This window comes from Sapajus apella, unplaced genomic scaffold, assembly GCF_009761245.1.
Source record: "Sapajus apella isolate SASKATOON/1434 unplaced genomic scaffold, GSC_monkey_1.0 scaffold126, whole genome shotgun sequence".
NCBI lineage: Eukaryota > Metazoa > Chordata > Mammalia > Primates > Cebidae > Sapajus > Sapajus apella.
The window spans coordinates 2,119,547-2,141,839 of NW_022437066.1; the positions used below are offsets into that span (position 1 = coordinate 2,119,547).

A 22,293-nucleotide genomic window follows, 5' to 3' on the forward strand; every position below is an offset into this window, starting at 1 on the left:
TAGTGGACCGTGTCCTGCTCACGCTCTGGTCATGCGCAGGTGAGTGCCAGGCCTGCCACAGAACCAGGTGTCTTGTTCTCGACCTGTCCCTTGGTGTGATGGAACCTGACTCCCTCTAGTGCCCGGGAGGAGAACCCGCTGGAGGCCGTGCATTCCAGCGCAGGAGCTGTGGAGGCGGTGCCAGGCATGTGCAGTACTCCAGGCTCTCTGAGCCGCTCCTCCCTATGCCAGCTGCCTCCCTTCCTCTGCTCCTTCTGCAACCTTCTGCCATCTGGCGTGCTTTAGTGTTCTGGAATATTCCATGGTGTCCTGCTGCAGGTCTTTTTCTCTTTGCTATGCCTGGCACGTTGACTGGAGATTCAGATGTCTGAGTTCTGGCAAATTTAGTTCTGGAAAAGTTCTGAATTGGTTTTTTCATCTCCTTGTTTTCTTTTCTCTTTCTGTAACTCTTACGGGTTGGCTGGTGGGCCTGTTTTCTGAGGGATTCCTTGACTGTATCTTCCAAGCATTCTGTAGCCTTTTTGACCTGGCTGTAACATTTAAATTCCTCGGCAGCTTCTCCTCGGATCACGTCTTCTAGTGCTCAGGTGTGTTCGTCGTTGCCTGCGGGCCGTGTGTCCTAGCTCATGGACGCTGTCCTCTTCCCTGCTGGCTCCTCCCTTCGTGCTCCTTTCTGTTCCTGATTTTTGTTTGTTTGAGAGTGGCACCCCCAGCACCATCGACAGCAGCAGGGGCATGGGGGCAGGGACAGGGAAACCCAGCAGCAGGGCTGCGGGCCGCTCTGTCACTCACCCAGGCTCTAGTGCAGGCAGTGGCGTGATCTCAGCTCACTACAACCTCCGCCTCCCAGGTTCAAGCGATTCTCCTGCCTCAGGCTCCCAGGTAGCTGGCGGCCATTGCGGGGGCTCCTCTCAGGACCTGGGTGCAGCCTGCATTCCTTCCCACACTCCTCCTTCAGAGCCAGCAACAGGGTTTCTTAACTGCTGAATCTCTCTTTCCAGAAAGAGACCCATCCCTTTTAAGGGATTACAGGTGTACATTGCCATACCTGGCTTATTTTGTATTTTTAGAGATGGGGTTTCACCATGTTGGCCAGGCTGATCTGGAACTCTTGACCTCAAGTGATTCACCCACCTTGGCCTCCCAAAGTGCTGGGATTACAGGCGTGTGCCACTGTGCCCAGCCTGTTCCTGTTCTTATTTGGGTTTTTGTCTTTCATGCTGGAAGCTTTCCTTAAACGTCTGGCTGGCTGTCCATGGCTGAATGCCACCTTCCAGAGGATCTGGATCTTGTTTGCAGCGCTCTGGGACTGGGCGCTGCCCTGTGGGTGCAGACCCTGCCATTTTGCCCTCTCCCACCTCATGACTGTGTCTGCCCTGCACCCCTGCTGCTGGGCCTCCCTGTCCCTGCCCCTCACCCCTTCTGCTGGTGTCCCTGTCCCTCACCCCTGCTGCTGGGCCTCCCTGTCCCTGTCCCACGCCCCGGCTGCTGTTGATTATGCTGGGGGTGCCACTTTCCCTCACATGAGCCTAGGGCTCTTGGCTCGGGGTCTCAAGCCCAGCTCTCTGGGAGTTGCTGGCAGGGCTGGGTGGCAGGGGAGTGTAGGGCAGGGCGGCAGGGGATGGAGCACCAGCTCCTGAGGCTCGCTCCCTGTCCCTTGCCACCGATGCAGGTCTAGGAGGCTGGAACGGTCTTGCGTCCATGCTCTGCTCTTGACCTGAGCCTTTGCACCCTGCTGGTCCCTCCATCCTTGGCCATCTTGTGAGAACGTGCTGTCACTCTTCTGGCTCTCTTCCTCTCCCATCGTTTTTGTTCTTGCGCGTTTCTATCGGCGTTACTGCACATGAGGAGCTTCCAGAAGGAGCAGAGATGAGTTTGCGGCTTTGGCCTCAGGGCTCAGTTGCAGGCCAGGTGGTTCCTCTGGAGTCGCCCCCCTCGCTGCAGCCCCGTGTGACGGTTGTTCTGTGGCCCTTGCTCCCGCTCTGCCCCTCACCCACCACTTCACTCTCCTTTACGGCAGAGCAGTTGTGTCGTCAGCATCACAGCTCGTCTGCTGTCCCGGGGCCTTGCCCAGAACTCTCCGGGCTCCCCCAGCTCATCAAGGCGTTTACATCTCTGGCTCCTAAAGGAGACGGAGTCTTTCCTGGGCAGAGCTCTGCTGACTCAGTTTTCATCCTCTTGCCCTTTCTGCTTTCACATTTATCTCTGACTTTCTGGTTACTTTTCTGTGTAGAAAAAACAAGACCAGAAAGCTCCAGATAAAGATGCCATCCTCCGGGCCACTGCCAACCTGCCCTCCCACAACATGGACCGAGCCGTGGTCCAGACCAACATGAGAGATGTGAGTGTCGGCCCAGAGCGGCATGGGGTCCCCACGGGGTGCGGTAGCAAGAGCTGATCCCCTAGAAGTCTTTGGGGAAGCCAGTGAGGGTTCTACAGGACTGTACTACTTTGCATGTTTTCTGTAAATCGAAAATGATTTCTAAGTAAGAAGTTGGAAAGCCGTCTGAAGGCAGGACCAAAAAGATAGATGCCCCTGGGAAAACCTCAGTCTGGCCCTGAGTTTGGCAAAACTCTTAGAAATCTGAACCTGTGAGTTACTTTGGATCAGAACATCCTAAGTTAAAAAAGAAAAGTGTTTGCCGTGCTCACGTGGGCGCCCCAGTAGGCAGGGCAGGCGCGAGCTGTGCCAGGGTGGGAGGACTGCTGGCTTCCAACTCCATCTGATGCCAGTCCGACCTAAGGGCACTGCCCTGAGCGCTGGTTCATTTTAGGAGTGAACTTCCCGGGGTCTCTTCCAGAGAGTTCATGCTGACCACGGCATGGTGGCTTTTCCCCAATGGCCAACGTGTGTTTCCCCCATCTTGTGTGTGTCCAGCTCAGAGGTATTTCTCTAGTGTGGTGTCCGCACCGAGGCTCACGCTTGTGTGAGAGAAGAGATGGCTGACCTCCGACCTCTAGGCCCCGTAGCCAGGAGCTGTCCTAGAGGGCATCTGTCGTCCATCCCTAGTCCGTCCCAGCACTCCTCCTGCGGGGGGGTGGAGAGTGACGGGCCACTGCAGACACTGAGTGGCAGCCACGCCTCTGCCAGGGGCTGGCAGAACTCGTGGCTGTGGAGCCTCAGATCAGTCTGTGTTCTTCAGTGAAGCCGAGAAGGGGCTTCAGCTTGCCACGCACCTGCGCCAGCTGGACCGGTGGTTTCCTCACTGGACCAGGCTGAGCATCAGGCCAGCGCTGAGTGACCATGACCAGGCATTCCTGTCCCTTTCTGCTGGCTTCATTCCCACCTGCAGGGAGGCTGTTGGCCCTGCTGATCCCCCGCGTTGTCCTCAGCTGATCCTGCTGTCCTGCAGGAAGGCATGTCGTCTCTGCCCTCAGAATCAGCGTTCCAGGACGGGAGCAAGTCATGCGTCCAATACATCCAAGCAGGTTTGCTGCGCAGTTAGAGAATTGATCTTTTTTTCACCACAGTTCCAGACAGAACTCCGGAAGATACTGGTGTCTCTCATCGACGTGGCGCAGAAGCTGTTAGCGCTGAACCCGGATGCGGTGGAATTGTTTAAGAAGGCGAATGGTATGAGCCAGCCCCGGTGGCAGCAGGTGCTGCGTTCCCACCCTGTGGCGCCTCCGTGCTGATGAGGGCCTGGGGGCTGCCCCACTCCTGTCCATACGCCTGAGGGTGGGCGGGCAGGTGGAGCTCAGATACTGGGAGGTCTCCGATGATTGCTGAAAATGTTTGTGCTCAGATAAGGTCCCTGAGCCCAAGGCTGCAGCCCTCATGACCCTGTCATCTCCCCTCAGCGATGCTGGACGAGGATGAGGATGAGCGTGTGGACGAGGCCGCCCTGCGGCAGCTCACGGAGATGGGCTTTCCCGAGACCAGAGCCACCAAGGCCCTTCAGCTGAACCAGTGCGTGGGAGTCACCCCTGCCCTTGCTGGAGACACGTGGGGCCTGGGCTTGTGGGGCTCCCCCTGCGGGTGATGGCCTCCCACCCTAAACTCTCTGTTTGGCGGAATCATTTCTAATATGTATGGGGTTTTGAAGAGGTTCCTTAAATGTGTGCCTCCAAAGCATTTTTGGGGTGCATGTGAGAGAACAGTCGTTCTGTGAATTCTCTTTGTGCCGTTGTATGAGAACTCCAGTGAAGTCTCTAACAGTCTTCTCTGAGTTCCCGTGTGAGTCACCTGCCCTGCCTCTGTGTTCAGATCTAAAATGAGTCATCCATAAGCCCGGGACAGCCATACCTAAGCTCTCAGCAGAGACCTCCGGGTCCGCTTGCCTCTCCTTAGAAATGGGCTTCTGTTTCTGCCCAGGGTCTCAAGGTAGTTTCAGGCAAGGACCCGAGCTTCAGCTGCACCTGTGTTCATTCAGGTTCTCACTACGAGGGTCAGCAGCTGATGCTGGAGAAGTCACTTCCATAGCAGAGGCTCTTCCTGGGGATGCGGGAGGCAAAGGCCCTGCTCCGTTACGCTGGGGGTGTTGGAAAGAAGACAGGAGAGGAGAGGAGGGGAGGGGAGGCGAAGAAGGTCCTTTCTACTTCCTGGGAGTGGACAGGAGGGGAAGGTCCGTTAGGCTGGGGTGTTGGAAAGAGTGTCTTGCCTTGCAGCATGTCGGTGCCTCAGGCCATGGAGTGGCTCATCGAACATGCAGAAGACCCGACCATAGACACGCCTCTTCCAGGCCAAGCCCCCTCAGGGGCCGAGGGGGCCGCAGCAGCCAGCTCCGAGGCCGCCGCAGGAGCCAGCAGCACTGACGAGGAGGCCAGAGATGAGCTCACGGAAATCTTCAAGAAGATCCGGAGGAAAAGGGAGTTTCGGGCCGATGCTCGGGTATGTGTTACTAGACCTGTCGCCAGGCAGAGTCGCTGTGTCTTTCCTTGAGGTCGAGCCATGTAAAGGAGGCTGGGGCTGCGAGGCTGACCTTGGGCTGAGCTGGCTCTTGTCGCAGGAGAGAGAGAAGCTGGGGAAGGCGTTTACAGGCGGGCCTGGGAAGAGGCGAGCCTGGGGTCTGGCCGGAGTTCCTGAGCGTGCCTGTGCGTTACCCTCGCTTGAATCCAGGCGGCCCCGGCCCAGTGTCCTCTGCGTCGCCACATTTGTCACCTTTTACAGTTCCTGTGGACCGTGAGCGGCACCTGTTCGGCAGCCTCTCTGTGGGGAGGCCCTGCCCAGAGACCAGAGGCTCATTCGCCGTGGGGCTGCCCGTGAGTGAGGGGCGGCTCAAGCCGGCCAGCCGCTTCCGTGGCGCCGTCTGCAGAGGGCTGAAGGGTCCCTGCGCCTGTGCGTGTGGGACTTCCTCGCTGGCACCTTGTGGTTGATGTCACTGAGTCTCCCTGTTCTTCCTTCACTCTCCTGTTCTTTGATGCGAGTTTACTTCCTCCTTTGAGGTTCTGTCCCACCGGCTTAGATGGTAGATCCACTCCCTCGGGCGCTTCCGTCTGCGTACTCTCATCTCACGTGTGGCTGCGATTGTTTCCTGGGGGGGTGACATGCATTGTGGCCCCACCTTCGGGGCTTGTGTTTCCCATGGAGTTCCATGTGGCCAGGCTGTAGACATCGACCTGGGGTGATTCGAGTTGCTTCTGCTGGTTGTGAGTGGGGCCCCGCCCCCCACGCCCTGCAGTGTAACCCCTAGCTTCCCAGCTCACGTCTTCCCTGCACAGGGTCCGTGGAGACAAATGGTTTTCTTTCTTTTAAAATGTAATTTAATTTAAGTTCCGGGATACACGTGCAGGATGTGCAGGTTTGTTACACAGGTAAGCATGTGCCATGGTGGTTTGCTGTACCTGTCAACCCATCACCTAGGTATCAAGACCAGGTTGCATTAGCTATTTATCCTGATGCCCTCCCTCCCTGACCCCTGACAGGCCTCAGTGTGTGCTGTTCCCCTCCCTGCGTTCTCATTTTTCAGCTCCACCTGAATATGTGAGGTGTTTGTTTTTCTGTTCCTCCGTTAGTTTGCTGAGGATGGCTCTCGTTCCTTTTTACGGCTGCGTAGTATTCCATGGTGTCTGTGTCCCACATTTTCTTGATCCTGTCTGTCTGGTTTCTTTCCTTACCCATGGGTATTTGGGGTGATTCCATGTCTTTGCTGTTGTGACTAGTGCTGCAGTGAACATGTGTGTGCATGTATCTTTATAATAGAATGATTTCTCCTCCTGTGGGTGTGTACTCAGTAATGGAATTGTAGGGTGAAATGGTATTTCTGTTTCCATGTCTCTGAGGAATCACCACATGCCACACTGTCTTCCATAGTGGTTGAACGAATTTGCATTCCCGCCAACTGTGTAAAAACGTTCCTGTTTCTCCACAGCCTCGCCAACATCTGTTGCTTCTTGACTTTTTAATCACCATTCTGACTGGCATGAGATGGTATCTCATTGTGGTTTTGATTTGCATTTCTCTAACGATCAGCGATGTTGAATTTTGCTCTGTCACCCAGGCTGGAATGCAGTGGCGCGGGCTCACTGCAACCTCCACCTCCCAGGTTCAGTTGATTCTCCTGCCTCAGCCTCCCAAATGCTTGGGACTACAGGCACACACCACCATGCCCAGCTAATTTGTGTATATTTAGTAGAGACATGGTTTCCCCATGTTGGCCAGGCTGCTCTCAAACTCCCGACCTCAAGTGATCTGCCTGCTTCCGCTTCCCAAAGTGCTGGGATTATAGGCGTGAGCCACTGTTCCCAGCCAGATGTCTTCTTTTGAGAAGTGTCTGATATGTCCTTTGCCCACTTATTGGGGTTGGTTGTTTCTTGTAAATGTGTTTATTCCGTGTAGATTCTGGATGTTAGCCCTTTGTCAGGTGACTGGATTGCAGAAATGTTCTCCCATTCCGCAGGCTGTCGGCTCACTGAGGGTAGTTTTTTTCTGTGCAGAAGCCCTTCAGTTCAGTTAGATCTCGTTGAGACAAATGCTTTTCCAGTCCATCTTCTCATCTTTTCAGGGTCCTGGTTTTGAGTGAGGGTCTCAGTTCCCACTCCCTACCTCCCACGGGCTCAAGGTGCACGTTCTGTGTGTGTGGACATGAGACCCTACCCTCCCAGGGCAGCCCTGCTCACACCCTCTCACAGGGCTAGCTTTCTGTCTGTTCCTTCTTGGTTTTTATCGCTTGTGGATATCCCTTTCTTGTGAGTTTAGTTACACATTTAAAAGTTTCGTTTCGTCTTTGTTTTTCTTTTGAGACTGAGTTTCACTCTGTCACCCAGGCTGGAGAGCAGTGGCACAGTCATGGCTCACCGCAGCCATGATCTCTTCGGCTCAAATGATCCTTGTAGCTACCTGAGTCTCCTGAGTAGCTCTTGCAGGTATGCACCACCACACCAGGCTAATTTGTTAATTTTAAAAATTGTGTACAGATAGGGATCTCCCTGTGTTGCCCAGGCTGGTCCTGAACTCCTGGCCTCAAGTGGTCCGAAGTGCCGGAATTACAGGCATGAGCCAGTGTGCCCTGCCTAAAAGCATTTTTGCTTTATTTCCATCTAGCGTTTCTAGGTGTAGCAAGAAGTTTGTCTCGCTGTCCTTGACTCCCAGGGAGCCAAGTTCACATGTGGTCCTGGAAGCCTGTCCGGGCGGAGCGGCCGCTCTCCAGCTGGTCCTTCGTGCTCTGAGGTTGGACTTGGCACGCTCCTGTGTTGTGGTTCTGCACAGGCTCTGAGAGGTTGTTCCCCATATTCTTTCTTGGCATCTTAAGCCTTTTTGTTAAATACAGATGCTCATTCTTAACAATTTTAATGTGCTCATTTTCCAAGATCCTCCCCATTGCCGTTCCTTCTGGTCGTCTCTCTGTGTCAGAACGTTCCATAGAATATCTTCTTTGATGACAGTCATTCAAGGTGGTCCGGGCTTGAGGGGCCAGCATGTCAGCCCTTCTACCCTTCAGCTTCTTTCCAAGTTCTGAGATCAGGCAGTGGTCTGGCAGGGATCGAGATACTAGCTTAGTGACCGGGAAAGGGTTGGAGAGCTCTGACTTGAGGCCAGACAGCCTTCCCGCTGCCCCCTCCCCCAGCGGTGGAGCCTTCCCGCTGCCCCCTCCCCCAGCAGTGGACAGGGTACGTACCTGCTGTCCAGGGGCAGAGCTGGCAGGGCCCCAGCGTGCAAGGCCCCCTCCCAAAGCTGCCCAGGTCTTTGCCCCGTGCGCTGGGAGGCAGGGCGCGGCTGCCCTGTTGCCTCGGGAGTACTGGGGATTGTTTCCTAGGCTGAGGTAGAAACGAGGGCGAGGGCTTCCTGCTTTTGAAGTCAGTAGATGCCAGGCTATTTTGTATGACTTTGATATCAAAATATCGTATGGTGGGTTCTTCTTCTAGAGTTCATTCATTGTTGGAGCTCCCGAACTTAGGAAGTGGCTCAGGAAGGCAAGTGCGACGGGCCGTAAATAGAAGAATAGAACACGCAGACTTTGGTTTTTTGAGACGGAGTCTCGCCTGTCACCCAGGCTGCAGTGCCGTGGCGCTGTCTCCGCTCACTGCAACCTCCAACTGCCGGGTTCCAGCAATTCTCCTGCCTCAGTCTCCCGAGTAGCTGGGATTACAGCTGTGCGCCACCATGCCCAGCTAATTTTTGTATTTTTAGTAGAGATAGGGCTTCCCCACTTTGGCCAGGCAGGTCTCGAATTCCTGACCTCAGGTGATCCTCCTGCCTGAGCCTCCCAAGGTGCTGACATTGCACGCATGAGCCACCGCACCTGGCTGGGACTTTTGAACTGACCACGCACAAATTTATCTCCAGCCAGCATCCTTCCTGAGCTCTGCTCATAGCTGAAGTCTCATTCTGCCCGGTTCTCTTTGAAGCATCTGACAGTGAGTTCAGACTGGCTGTGGACACGCACGGTCCATGGGGTGCGGTGCTGCATGAAGTCAGCCCGGGGGCTGCTGGGAGCTCTGTGGGGCCAGCACTCTGAGACCAGCTCATGGTGGCCGGAAAACCACCAAAGAGAGAGAGGACTCGGGGGCGTCAAGAGAGCGGGGGTCTGACCTTTCAGGGATTAGGAGTGGCCCTTGAAATTTTGACGAAGCCTTCATTTTATTCTATTTTTTTAAAATGGACCCCTTTAAACATTGTGTTATAGATCTCCAGGGTAAAGGGTGTATTATCTCGTTACGTGATTGCTGTCCAGAAAATATATGTCCTTCCTCCAGAATGAGTTAGCCTATGTTTAGTTGTAGCTTAAGTTTTGTTCAAAAGTAAAAGTTAAAAAATTAGTGTTAAGATTTTCTAAGATAAAAATCTGAATAAAACCTTTTTTTCACAGATCACAATGACACGTTCCTTTGCATTGAAATTGCATTTTCTGACGTGGCCTTTGTTAATCCCACTTACTCTTGGCTAACAAGGCCCTCTGGGGTCAGCCTGCAGTGGCTGCTGAGATGGTCTTACCCACATAGTCACCGGGACAAACCTGAAAGAGTCCGAGGTTGGCCTGACTGCCTCGTGTCCACATGAGCGATGCGTTTATGCCCGCCACAACCTGCGGCTCCCTGAAGACAAGCCCGGGGGCTGCACTGACCCCCTGGCTCTGCTGACTACGGTCAGACTCGCACTTCCTGGGCTTTAGGATGCCTCAAACCAAGATGTATTTCAGTAGAGCTCTGAGCAGGGAGAACTTGGATGGGGAACATCTGGTGCTGTTTGGAGCCCATCCACTAGGGTGCCGTGGAGCAGGGTGGCCTCCCTGCATGCGGGAGCTGGTTGCTCGGCCTCCTGCCTTGCAGCGAGCTCACGGCTATGCTCTCCTCTAGGCCGTCATTTCCCTGATGGAGATGGGGTTCGACGAGAAGGAGGTGATAGATGCCCTCAGAGTGAACAACAACCAGCAGAACGCTGCGGTGAGTGTCGGGCAGCAGTGAGTGAGTGCTGGGCTGGGTGAGTGAGTGCTGGGCTGGGTAAGTGAGTGCTGGGCTGGGTGAGTGAGTCCTGGGCTGGGTGAGTGCTGTGCTGTGTTGGGTGAGTGCTGTGCTGTGTTGAGTGAGTGCTGTGCTGGGTGAGTGAGTGCTGTGCTGGGTGAGTGAGTGCTGGGCTTGGTGAGTGAGTGCTGGGCTGTGGTGAGTGAGTGCTGGGCTGTGGTGAGTGAGTGCTGGGCTGGGTGAGTGAGTGCTGGGCTGGGTGAGTGCTGTGCTGTGTTGAGTGAGTGCTGTGCTGGGTGAGTGAGTGCTGTGCTGGGTGAGTGAGTGCTGGGCTTGGTGAGTGAGTGCTGGGCTGTGGTGAGTGAGTGCTGGGTTGGGTGAGTGAGTGCTGTGCTGTGGTGAGTGCTGTGCTGTGATGAGTGAGTCGTGGGCTGGGTGAGTGTGTGCTGGGCTGTGGTGAGTGTGTGCTGGGCTGGGTGAGTGCTGGGCTGAATGAGTGAGTGCTGGGCTGTGGTGAGTGAGTATCTGGGTGAGTGAGTGTCGGGCTGTGGTGAGTGAGTGCTGGGCTGTGGTGAGTGAGTGCTGGGCTTGATGGTGGGCTGCGGTGAGTGAGTGCTGGGCTTGGTGGTGGGCTGCGGTGAGTGAGTGCTGGGCTGGGTGAGTGGGTGCTGGGCTGTGGTGGGTGAGTGCTGGACTGGGTGGTAGGCTGCGGTGAGTGAGTGCTGGGCTGGGTGAGTGAGTGCTGGGCTGTGGTGAGTGAGTACTGGGCTGAGTGAGTGCTGGGCTGTGGTAAGTGCTGGGCTGTGGCGAGGGAGTGCTGGGCTGGGTGAGGGAGTCCTGGGCTGAGTGAGTGCTGGGCTGGGTGAGTGAGTGCTGGGCTGAGTGATTGAGTGCTGTTCTGAGAGTTCGGCTGTGAGTGAGTGCTGGATTCGGTGAGTGAGTGCTGGGCTCAGCGAGTGAATGCTGGGCTGGGTGAATGACTGATGGGCTGTGGTGAGTGAGTGTTGGGCTGTGGTGAGTGCGTACTGGGCTATGGTGACTGCTTGGCTGGGTGAGCGAGTGCTGGGCTCGGCGAGTGAATGCTGGGCTGGGTGAATGACTGATGGGCTGTGGTGAGTGAGTGCTGGGCCATGGTGAGTGAGTGCTGGGCTGGGTGGTGGGCTGTGGTGAGTGAGTGCTGGGCTGTGGTGAGTGAGTGCTGGGCTGTGGTCAGTCAGTGCTGGACTGGTGAGTGAGTGCTAGGCTCTGTGAGTGAGTCTTGGGCTGGCTGAGTGCTGGGCTGGGTGAGAGTACTGGGCTGGGTGAGTGAGTCCTGGGCTGGGTGAGTGAGTGCTGGGCTGGTTGAGTGCTGGGCTGGGCTGAGATAGTGAATGTCAAGCTGTGGTGAGTGAGTGCTGGGCTGTGGTCAGTGAGTGTTGGGCTGGGTGAGTGACTGCTGGGCTGTGGTAAGTGAGTGTCGGGTTGTGGTGAGTGCGTACTGGGCTTTGGTGACTGCTTGGCTGGGTGAGTGAGTGCTGGGCTGTGGTGTGTGAGTGCTGGGCCGGGTGGTGGGCTGTGGGTGTGAGTGCTGGGCTGTGGTGAGTGTTGGGCTGGATGAGTGAGTGCTGGGCTGTGGTCAGTCAGCTCTGGGCTGGGTGAGTGAGTGCTAGGCTGTGTGAGTGGTCCTGGGCTGGCTGAGTGCTGGGCTGGGTGAGTGAGTGCTGGGCTGGGTGAGTGAGTCCTGGGCTGGGTGAGTGAGTCCTGGGCTGGGTGAGTGAGTGCTTGGCTGTGGTGAGTGAGTGTCGGGCTGTGGTGAGTGCGTACTGGGCTGTGGTGACTGCTTGGCTGGGTGAGTGAGTGCTGGGCTGTGGTGAGTCAGTGCTGGGCTGGGTGCTAGGCTGTGGCGAGTGAGTGCTGAGCTGTGGTGAGTGAGTGCTGGGCTGGGTGAGTGAGTGCTCGGCTGGGTGGTGGGCTGTGGTAAGTGAGTGTCGGGCTGTGGTGAGTGAGTGTCGGGCTGTGGTGAGTGAGTGCTGGGCTGGGTGAGTGAGTGCTGTTCCGAGTGTCAGGCTATGGTGAATGAGTGCTGGGCTCCGTGAGTGAGTTCTGGGCTGGGTGAGTGACTGCTTGGCTGTGGTGAGTGAGTGTCGGGCTGTGGTGAGTGCGTACTGGGCTGTGGTGACTGCTTGGCTGGGTGAGTGAGTGCTGGGTTGCGGTGAGTCAGTGCTGGGCTGTGGTGAGTGCTGGGCTGGGTGCTGGGCTGTGGTGAGTGCTGGGCTGGGTGCTGGGCTGTGGTGAGTGAGTGCTGGGCTGGGTGAGTGAGTGCTGGGCTGAGTGAGTGAGTGCTGGGCTGTGGTGAGTGCTGAGCTGTGTTGAGTGAGTGCTGGGCTGGGTTAGTGCTGGGCTGTGGTGAGTGAGTGCTGGGCTGGGTGAGTGCTGGGCTCTGGTGAGTGAATGCTGGGCTGGGTGAGAGTCCTGGGCTGGTTGAGTGAATCCTGGGCTGGGTGAGTGCTGGGCTTGGTGAGTGAGTGCTGGGCTCGATGAATGAGTCTTGGGCTGGGTGGGTGCGGGGCTCGGTGAGTGAGTGCTGGGCTGGATGAGTGAGTCCTGGGCTGTGGTGAGTGAGTGCTGGGCTATGGTGAGTGAGTGCTGGGCTGGGTGCTGGGCTGTGGTGAGTGAGTGCTGGGCTGGGTGAGTCATTGCTGGTCCGAGTGTCAGACTGTCGTGAATGTGTGCTGGGCTTAGTGAGTGAGTGAGTGCTGGGCTCGGCGAGTGAGTCCTGGGCTGGGTAAGTGAGTGCTGGGCTGTGGTGAGTGAGTGTCAGGCTGTGGTGAGTGAGTACTGGGCTGTGGTGAGTGAGTTTGGGGCTGTGGTGAGTGAGTTTGGGGCTGTGGTGAGTGAGTGTTTGGCTGGGTGAGTGAGTGGTGGGCGGGGTGGGTGCTGGGAGCGTCACTCCTGATTGCCTGTGCATGGCGGAGGCCGTGTGTTTGCTTGCTTCCACGTGCGGTGAAGTGTGTGGCTGTTTAAGTGAAATAATAGGGTAGCTGTCTCAAAGAATACAAAAATTTAAAAACACAAAATTCTAGTCTTTTTTTTTTTGAGATGGAGTCTTTCTCTTGTTGCCCAGGCTGGAGTGCAGTGGCGTGATGTCGGCTCACTGCAACCTCTGCCTCCTGGGCTCAGGCAGTTCTCCTGTCTCAGACTTCCAGGTAGCTGGGATTCCAGTCATGCACCACCATGCCCAGCTAATTTTTTTTGTATTTTTAGTAGACACGATGTTTCCCCATGTTGGTCAGGCTGGTACTGAACTCTTGACCTCATGATCTGCCTGCCTCCCAAAGTGCTGGGATTACAAGTGTGTGCCACTGCGCCCGGCCTAGGCTTTGTCTTTCTAAAATGGTGCCTTATGTGTACATACTCTATGGATAGGTAATTTGTACATTTATCTGCTCACGCTGGTCTTGACCTCCTGGCTTTAATTGGTCCTCCTGCTTTGGCTTCTGAAGTGCTGGGATTACATGCATGAGCCACCACACCCAGCCCGTTTATATTATTAAACTGACTCAGAATGATTCTTGTCCTGTGCCTGGGTGCCAGCTGGGCTGATGGAACTCTGCCTGGGGAGGGCCCCGTGGTGACCAACACCACCCCCCACTCACCAGCGGAGCTGGCAGCTCACAACTCCAAAACGGAGATGAGGAGCCTGTATCCTAATGTCTCCAGCACTACTGACTGCCTGTAACAGGACCACAGGCAAGCTGGGTGCTTGGTACGTTTGTTAATTACCTTCCCGACACTCCTCGGTGGACTATGCTGGCCCATGCTGGCCCAGGTAACCGGGGAAGCGGCAGCCGTCAGTGATGTCTGCACTGTCTCTTCTTACTCTCTCTGGCCTGGTCTGACATGCACAGCAGTGAATCTGGGCTGGGTTTGTCTTCATGGTAGGGTCCCTTCCAGTGAGAGCAGCCTTGGGGCCTCAACAGGAACTCACGGCAGGGTGCCGGAGCAGCCCTTGTGCTTGCTGCTGGTGGTGTCTTGCAGACGCACTGAAGGGCTAATGGTGGCATTGGTGCTCTTGGCTTTGCAGTGCGAGTGGCTGCTGGGGGACCGGAAGCCCTCCCCGGAGGAGCTGGACAAGGGCATCGACCCCGACAGTCCTCTCTTTCAGGCCATCCTGGATAACCCAGTGGTGCAGCTGGGCCTGACCAACCCGAAAACATTGCTAGGTATGTGCACCTTCTTCACACTCACTCGCGGTGGGGGAGGCTGGCCGTTCCCTCGCAGGACATGCAGGTGCCGCGGAGGTGACGCGGAGGATCCTGCGCTGAGGGTCGCTGTGCCCTGGTGGCATGTCCTGCCATGCACCTTGGCATCCTGCAGGTGTAGCTCTGCTGTGTTACTGTGGGGCCTGCAGGTCAGGTTCTGATTGCAATGTGACTGTCTCCTGCGCGATGACGCTCATACAGGCTTCAGAAAACCGGTGCCAGTGGCTTCCCAAGGGCCAGCAGGGTAGAGACTGCACCAGCAGCTTAAGAACTCACGTGAGGACAAGGCGTGGTTTGGGCTTTTGGTCTTACTCTTTGTCAGGGACTTCACTGGTAATTGTTTATTTTTGTTGTGAGATACTACATACAAAAGTATATATGATGCTATAACTTTAAAGAATAAAACTAATAGCCATGTATCTGCCATTCAGCTCTGGGTCTGGGGTGCCCCTCCCTCCAGTGTGGCCATCGCTATTGCCACGGCTTACCTCTCTGCTTCCCTGTAGAGTTTTCTCGTATTTGTGTCTCCTCAAACAATCTCTCATTTGTTGCTGCCTTTGTGTAAGCAGAATCACGTTTCAAACAGGCCTCTGTGACTGACTGACTACATTCTTTGTGGGAGTTGTGGAGTAATTCGTTGATGGAAGGCACCGGGGAACTGATGGTCCTTGGGGTGTCTGCATGTGGTGCTGTTCTTAGTGTTCTCATTGCCAGGGAGCTGGGATGAGGGTTTCTCTAAGCCGAATACCTAGGGCTGGGATTGCAGGGTTCCTGCTGGTCCCCAGGAGCCAAGGCCCTGGACGTTGGGAGGACCTTTGCTACCTGAGTAGGCTGGAGGTGTCTCTGGTGCTGTGACAGCCATGCCCTGATCTTGATTAAAGGCTGGCCTTCTTTCAGAAGTGTATTGACCACCTGTAGGACCTCGGCCGTGAGAGGGCTTCTGCTCAGCATTTGGCCTGCTTTTCTCTTGGATTGTTTTCTTATTCATTCAGAAAGGTCCTCACCTCCTAGATCCTGACCCTTTCCCCATTAGTTGTGCTGCAGATGCCGTTGTTGAGTTTCCGACGTATTTACTCATGCTGATGGGCAGAATTCTGTGTTTTAATGTCCTTAAGTGTGTCTGTGTTTTCTTGTAGAATGTGAACCTTTAAAGAAAACCCTCCTATCCCAAAGTCAGAAATACATTTTCCTTTATTTTTTTTCCAAAACTGTTGAAGTTTCTCTCATTTCAGTCCATAAGCTACCCAGAAGTATGTGTGTGGTGTGAGGTAGGGATCTTCTTTTTACCCAAATTCTAAAACCTGAGAATGGTCTTTTGTGAGTTTATTTTTGTTCTTAGTGATTCCTTTCACACTGAAAGCATATTCCTCCTAGCTCTCCTACTGTATGTATACCTTAGGATATTAGTGTGTGCTGCCTTGGGGTCTGTCCAAAAACCTTTTTTCTTTTTCTAACAGAAACATGATCTTGCTCTGTCACCCAGGCTAGAGTGCAGTGATGGCCCCACTGCCCATGCAGAATCTGCCCCCAGCACACACACTCGCCTACCTCCATATCATAGACAAGACCCCCACTGTTTTAATTTGTATTCCTTTTAGTTATTGGCAATGTTGGATATTTTCTGTTATCGATTGCATTTCTTCTTTTATGTACTGCCTCTGCCTGTCATCTGTTTTTTTTTTTCTTTCCTTTTTTGGTGACAGGGTGTTGCTCTGTCACCCAGGCTGGAGTGCAGTGGTGCAGTCACAGCTCATTGCAGCCCTGACATCCTGGGCTCAAGTCGTCATCCTCCCGGGTAGTTGTGACTATAGGCACACACCCCCCATGCCCAGCCAATTTTGTTGTTGTTGAGATGGGATCTCGTGTTTTTTGTTCAGGTTGGTCTTGAACTTCTGGCTTCAAGCGAGCCTCCCACCTCTGCCTTCCAGAATGCTGGGATTGTAGACGTAAGCCATTGCACCTGGCCCATCTGTTTCTCAATTGCAATATTAATCTTAGAGCTTTCTTGATAGCTTCTTGTATGTTAGGGACATCTACTTTTGTAAACTGTTTCTGCCCTCTAATTTTGTGTGGCATTCTCTGACATACAAAAGTTAAGATATACAGAAGAAAGTCTTTCCTCAGGTTAGGCACGGTGGCTCATGCCTGTCATCTTAGCACTTTGGGAGGCTGAGGCGAGAGGATTGCTTGAGCTCGGGAGTTGAAGACCAGCCTGAGTCACATAGCAGGACCTTCTCTCTGCTAAAAAAAAAAAAGCAGGTCAGGCGCTGTGGCTCACACTTGTAATCCCAGCACTTCGGGAGACTGAGGTGGGCAGATCACAAGGTCAGGCTTTCGAGACCAGCCTGGCCTATAGTAAAATCCCATCTGTACTAAAAATAAAATACAAAAATTAGCCAGGCGTGGTGGTGTGCGCCTGTAGTCCCAGCTACTCAGGAGGCTGAGGCAGGAGAATCGCTTGAACCTGGGAGGCAAAGGTTACAGTGATCCTAGATGGGCCACTACATTCCAGCCTGGGCAACAGAGCAAGACTCTGTCTAAAAAACAAAAAGAAAACGAAAAAAAATCAGCCAGGCATGGTGGCACGCCTGCTACTTGGGAGACTGAGGCGGGAGGATCACTTGAGCCTGGGAGTTCAAGGCTGCAGTGAGCCATGATCACTCCATTGCACTCCAGCCTGGGCAACGAAGCAAGACTGTCTCAAAAAAAATCCAAAAAGGAAAGTCCTTCCTCAGATAAATAATCATCTGTGTGGTTTTTCATATTTAACTCCCTTTCTTCGTCTTTTTGTTCATCTCTTTGATCCTTCCAGAATTTATTTTGCTGTTTGTTGAGAGGAGATTAAGTTCCCCGCCCTGTGTGAGGAACAGCTGCTGTGGACCTTATAGTTTGTTCTTGGAGACACCGGGTTGGCATCATCTTTCTTGGTCTCTTTCTGAGATTTTGAAGTGGTTTTCAGGGACTTTGAATCGGAACACCAAGGGATTGCTTTAGGGCCTGGGGGTTGTCCAGTCATGAAGAGCCAAGTCAGGTTCACTCTGAGCTCTGCTCAGCCGCTGGCTCCTGGGCCGTGAATGGCTGTGAATTCCTGTAGTGAGCACTTTGCCTGGAGCCTGTAAGTGCTCCCATGGGCATCAGGTCAGAGTGGAGCCATCGATCAGGCAGAGGGGCCGGCTGCCAGCAGACGGTGTGCGCCTTCACAGTGTGGGGAGCGGAGAGCTGTTTGCTAAAAGGCAGCTGCTCAGGGAAGCAGTTGTATAAAGCTGTTCAGAAGACCCACATTTTCATTTGGAGGAAGTGCTTTGCTGCATTTTTAAAGTGCTGGTTTTTTAAAGAAGTCATTTTTCTAAGGCCGAGCATTACGGTTTTCCAATTTATTGTTAACTTTGTGACAGTGCCTTTGTGTGTCCTTTCTGCATCTGCTGACCTCCTCGGGGTGGGATTGGAAGTTGAGTTGCTGGGGGAGATGATTTTTGAGCCCTGGCGGCTGCCTGCCAGAATTGAGTGCACGATTGTGATCGGATCTCCTGATTTGATCGGCGCATCTGACCGAGCTGGGTGGGTTTCAGGCGGAGAGTGCACAGCGGGGAGCTCTGTGTGGCCTTTGCCCTGGAGACACTCCCTCTCCACTAGGAAGCTGCAGAAGAGGAAAGTCACGCCGGGGCCTATGGGCTGAGTTGGGGGCGTGGGCACTCAGCCTGGCTCTGTTTCTCCTGCAGCGTTTGAGGACATGCTGGAGAACCCGCTGAACAGCACCCAGTGGATGAACGATCCAGAAACGGGTCCTGTCATGCTGCAGATCTCTAGAATCTTCCAGACACTAAATCGCACGTAGGTGGCGCTGCTCCGCTCGGCTGTCCGGCCACAGCAGCCCCCAGCGCAGCCCAGGGCAGAGCGGACGTCACCTGGAAACTCACTTCAGCTCCTCGGCCCTGGACCGTTGGTGGCGCCGCGGCTGCTCCTGCACTCTGATCTGATTGCTTATAAACTCTGGTGACGGTAGTCTGTAAGGCCGTATTTTTAGCATCTGACAGGTGTTTACAAAAAAGTACTTTTGGCACTAGGAAGTGGAGTGATGGCTTCCTCCCGTGCTCCTCTGGGCTCTTGAGTTGCTACTTGAACTGCCACCAGACGTTTGCTTAGAGAGTCCATGTGTTATTTGTTATTTGACGGAGGCAGGTTTCAACCCAGAGTGTTAATGTCAGGCATGCTAATTTAACTAGTCACTCACAGATGACTTTTCTTTAATAAATAAAGTCCCTTTTCCTATTTCCTGTTTTGGTCTTTTCTTGGTGCTGTGGAAGAAGCCCATGCCTCCCTGGGGGCCGCATCCCGCGGCTCCATGCTCACTGCTCCGACCCGGGGCGGGCGCTGGGGCCACCGCAGCACGTGGGCGGTCTTGTGGCCACGTTTGGTTGGCAAAGCCTCATGTTGTATTGGGTTTAAGGGACTGGAGCTGAGCCCGAATTCCCGGGACACAGGTGCTGAGCATGGCAGCTCCCGCCTGCCCCTGGCCTCTTCCTCTTTTTTTCCATTTCTTTTTTAAAAACATGACCTGTGTCTTAAAATGAGAAACTGAGTTTTGTGTTTTGTGAACTCTGCTCATGATTCTTGTTGGGGGCAGTCAGTTCCGAGCTGCTCGTTTTCGGCTCCTCTTCTGAAGCGGCCCCTCCCCTGCCCGTCCCTGCCCTGCCCTGCCCTGCCCTTCCCACCTGTGTGGGAACCTTAGCTGAGCTCTGGGTGCACGGTAGCTAAGAATGTTTTCAGAAAATATTTATTTTCACACATCTAGGTCTTCATTATTTTTGAGATTTAGATTTAAAACTAAGTTTAGTTTAAACCATTTGGGCAGGCCGGGCAGGGTGGCTCACGCCTGTAATCGCAGCACTTTGGGAGGCCGAGGTGGGTGGATCACAAGGTCAAGAGATCGAGACCATCCTGGTCAACATGGTGAAACCCCGTCTCTACCAAAAATATAAAAAATCAGCTGGGCATGGTGGCGTGTGCCTGTAATCCCAGCTACTCAGGAGGCTGAGGCAGGAGAATTGCCTGAACCCAGGAGGTGGAGGTTGCAGTGAGCCTAACGAGCAAAACTCTGTCTCAGGAAAAAAACAAAAAACCATTTGGGCAGAAATGTTAAAAATGATTTTTAAAAGTAGCGAATTTCACATCTAAGCCTATGTTAAGATGGTCGTGTAGTCGCACTGAGGTGGGAGGCTCTCTTGAACGCAGGAGCTTGAGGCTGCAGTGAGCTGTGATCGCACCACTGCTCTCTAGCCTGAGTGACAGAACAAGACCCTGTCTCTGAAAAGCAGTTATCCAGGTATCCCTGAAGCAGCAGGACGCATTCTCAGCGTTTGTGCTACACTCTTTTACTATTATTTTGCCTCTGTTTCTTTCTTTTTTTTTTTTTTTTTTTGAGACAGAATCTCACTCTGTTGCCCAGAGTAGAGTGTAGTAACTCCATCTCGGCTCACCGAAGCCTCCACCTCTTGGGTTCAAGTGATTTTTGAGCCTCAGCCTCCCGAGTAGCTGGGATTACAGGTGCACGCCACAACACCTGGCTAATTTTTTTTGTTTTTGAAACGGAGTCTCACTCTGTCACCCAGGCTGGAGTGAAGTGGTACAGTCTGGGCTCACTGCAACCTCCATCCCTGGGTTCAAGCTATTCTCCTGCCTCAGCCTCCCCAGTAGCTGGGATTACAGGTGGCTGCCACCACGCCCGGCTAATTTTTGTATTTTTAGTAGAGACGGGGTTTTGCCACGTTGGCCAGGCTGGTCTCAAACTCCTGACCTCAGGTGATCCACCTGCCTCGGCCTCCCAAAGTGTCGGGATTACAGGTGTGAGCCACCGTGCCTGGCCAATTTTTGTACGTTTAGTAGAGATGAGTTTCGCCATGTTGGCCAGGCTGGTCTCGACCTCCCAAGGTGCTGGGGTTACAGGCCTGAGTTGCTGCCCAAGTCTGTGTTTCGTGTTTTAAATGGCAACTAAATCTTTTATTCTGTGGGTTCAAAGTACGTGGTTTGTGGGCCTCATACCTATTTCTTCTGCTGCTGGGTGTGAAACTGCCCTTCTGAAGCTGTGGGCCGGGCCCTGCAGCCTTCCTGCACACTTCAGCGGAAGGCACAGCCCTGGACGGGACACTCAGGCTCTGTGTTTCCATTTCTCCTCTAGGGAGAAGGAAAGTTCCCCCTGAGAATGTCTCAGAGGGGCTGGGCTGACCCCGGCACATCCCAGCCCTGGGCAGGTGTGGGTGCAGGTAAAGGAGTCGCCCTGGCGGCGGGCCTCACATGAGCTCATGCGTCTTTCCTGTTAAGATGTTTCGGGAGGCTGGGCGTGTGGTGGCTCACACCTGGAGTCCCAGCACTTTGGGAGGCCAAGGATCAGCGGGAGGATCACTTGAGCCCAGGGGTTTGAGACGAGCCTGGGCAGCAGTGAGACCTTGTTGCTATAAGAAAATACAAAACTCAGCAGGGCAAGGTGGCATGCAGCTGCAGTCTCAGCGGCTCGGGAGGCTCAGGCAGGGGTCACTGGAGCCCAGGAGGTCACGGCTGCAGTAAACCATGATCCGGATGCTGCCCTCCAGCCTGGGCCACAGAGCAAGACCCTGTCTCAGGAGATCCCTGAGAAAAGAAAAGCCTACTGGGGCCAGGTATGGTGGTGCACACCTGTAATCCCAGAAGTTCAGGAGACCAAGGTGGGTGGATCGCTTGAGCTCAGGAGTTTGAGACCAGGCTGGGCAACATAGTGAGACCCCTTTCTACAAAAAATACAAAAAATTAGCCCCATGTGGTGTGCATGCCTGTAGTCTCAGCTGCTCAGAAGGCTGAGATGGGAGGATTGCTCGCGCCTGGGAGATCGAGGCTGCAGTGTGTTGAGATCGTGCCACTGCACTCCAGCCTGGGCGACAGAGCAAGACCCTATCTCAAAAAAAGAAAAGCCTCTTGGTACCTGTCAGCACAGCCGTGTTCATTCTGGTTATGGTCCTGGCCTTTGCCGTGCCTGGAAAGGGGGCAGGAGTCAGTGGCCTCGAGGGCCTTCCTCCATGCCTGACCTGCTTCCCTGTTGCTCTTGGGCTTGAGGGCGGGGACAGGACGGCCCCCATGTGCTCAGCGTCTCCCTGCAGGCTTCTGCTCCTGACAGGTTGATTTCCTTGCCCGTCTGGGGACCCAAAGCTGCGACCGCCCCAGAAGGGGTTGGGGGGTCTGTTGAACGGATGACAGACGCAGCTGCCTGTCTCGTGATTAGGACCTGAGGTGAAGCTGGCTTCGTGGACCTCCCTCGGATTCGCCTGCGGTGCAGGTTCCCTGCTTGTTTCCAGCGCCCACCCTGTGGATCGCGGCCCCCCATCCACAGTGGCTCCTGCTGTGGGAGCTCTGCTTTATGGCAGCCTCACTTGGGTTCAGGTGGAGCTGGCGGTATTGAGAATGGCCCCAACGATGCCGCAGGTGCTGGGGCCTGCCGTTCTGGAGCGTCTGGTGTGGGCAGCTCCTGTCCTGGCTAGAAGTGCCATGCTGGGCTTCTATTGCCAGGCCGCCCGCCCAGGGCGTTGCTGGTGCCGTGAGTCTGTACAGCCGTGCCACACCGAGCCTGGCACAGGGCCTGGGTGTGGCCAGGCATTTCAGTCCTCTGTTTATAACAGAGCTCCTCTGAATCCTTCCTTTGCTCTCTTGCAATGAAATTTAGAGAAAATACAACCTGTATACATGCCTAGCTTTAAAAACCCATTTACCAGCCAGGGGCGGTGGCTCACGCCTGTAATCCCAGCACTTTGAGAAGCTGATGTAGGCAGATCACCTGAGGTCAGGAGTTTGCGATCAGCCTGGCCAACGTGGTGAAACCCCGTCTCTACTAAAAATACAGAAATTAGCTGGGCGTGGTGGCAGGTGCCTGTAATCCCAGCTACTCGGGAAGCTGAGGGAGGAGAATGGCTTGAACCTGGGAGGTGGAGGTTGCAGTGAGCCGAGATTGCGCCACTGCACTCCGGCCTGGGTGACAGAGAGAGACTCTGGCTCAAAAAAAAAACTTGTTTCAAGTCCCAAACAGGCCCATTCTTGGTCTCAGCTGCCGAGGGCTGGGCAGGCCCTGGGAAAGCTGGGCAGGATGAGGCCGTCTCACGCCAGCTGCTTGGGCCCAGCTTACCCCTTGGGGCAGAGCTAGGCTTGCGGAGGGTCCTGGTGACGGGAGAAACAAGAACGAGCAGGGCAGCGG

At 54.5% G+C, this 22,293-nt stretch overlaps 1 protein-coding gene and 1 long non-coding RNA gene across 4 annotated transcripts in view; both read left to right on the plus strand.

Moving 5' to 3' along the window:
* UBAC1 (UBA domain containing 1) overlaps positions 1–18,353 on the plus strand; it is a 28,858-nt gene extending 10,505 nt beyond the window's left edge. For 2 of the 3 annotated variants that reach the window (XM_032261914.1, XM_032261915.1), the window contains 7 exons: positions 2,234–2,341; positions 3,472–3,574; positions 3,802–3,910; positions 4,609–4,831; positions 9,736–9,822; positions 13,904–14,042; positions 17,801–18,352. In XM_032261914.1, the coding sequence (XP_032117805.1) occupies positions 2,234–2,341; positions 3,472–3,574; positions 3,802–3,910; positions 4,609–4,831; positions 9,736–9,822; positions 13,904–14,042; positions 17,801–17,916 (885 nt within the window). In that variant the 3' untranslated portion in view covers positions 17,917–18,352. Of the gene's footprint in view, positions 1–2,233; positions 2,342–3,471; positions 3,575–3,801; positions 3,911–4,608; positions 4,832–9,735; positions 9,823–13,903; positions 14,043–17,800 lie in introns of all 3 variants that reach the window. The other variant, XM_032261916.1, reaches the window with a different exon arrangement.
* LOC116539197 lies at positions 9,829–12,922 on the plus strand. The gene is made up of 3 exons (XR_004263948.1): positions 9,829–10,411; positions 11,012–11,169; positions 11,535–12,922. It is a non-coding gene; the product is annotated as an uncharacterized LOC116539197 (long non-coding RNA).
* Positions 18,354–22,293: the final 3,940 nt, after the last annotated feature.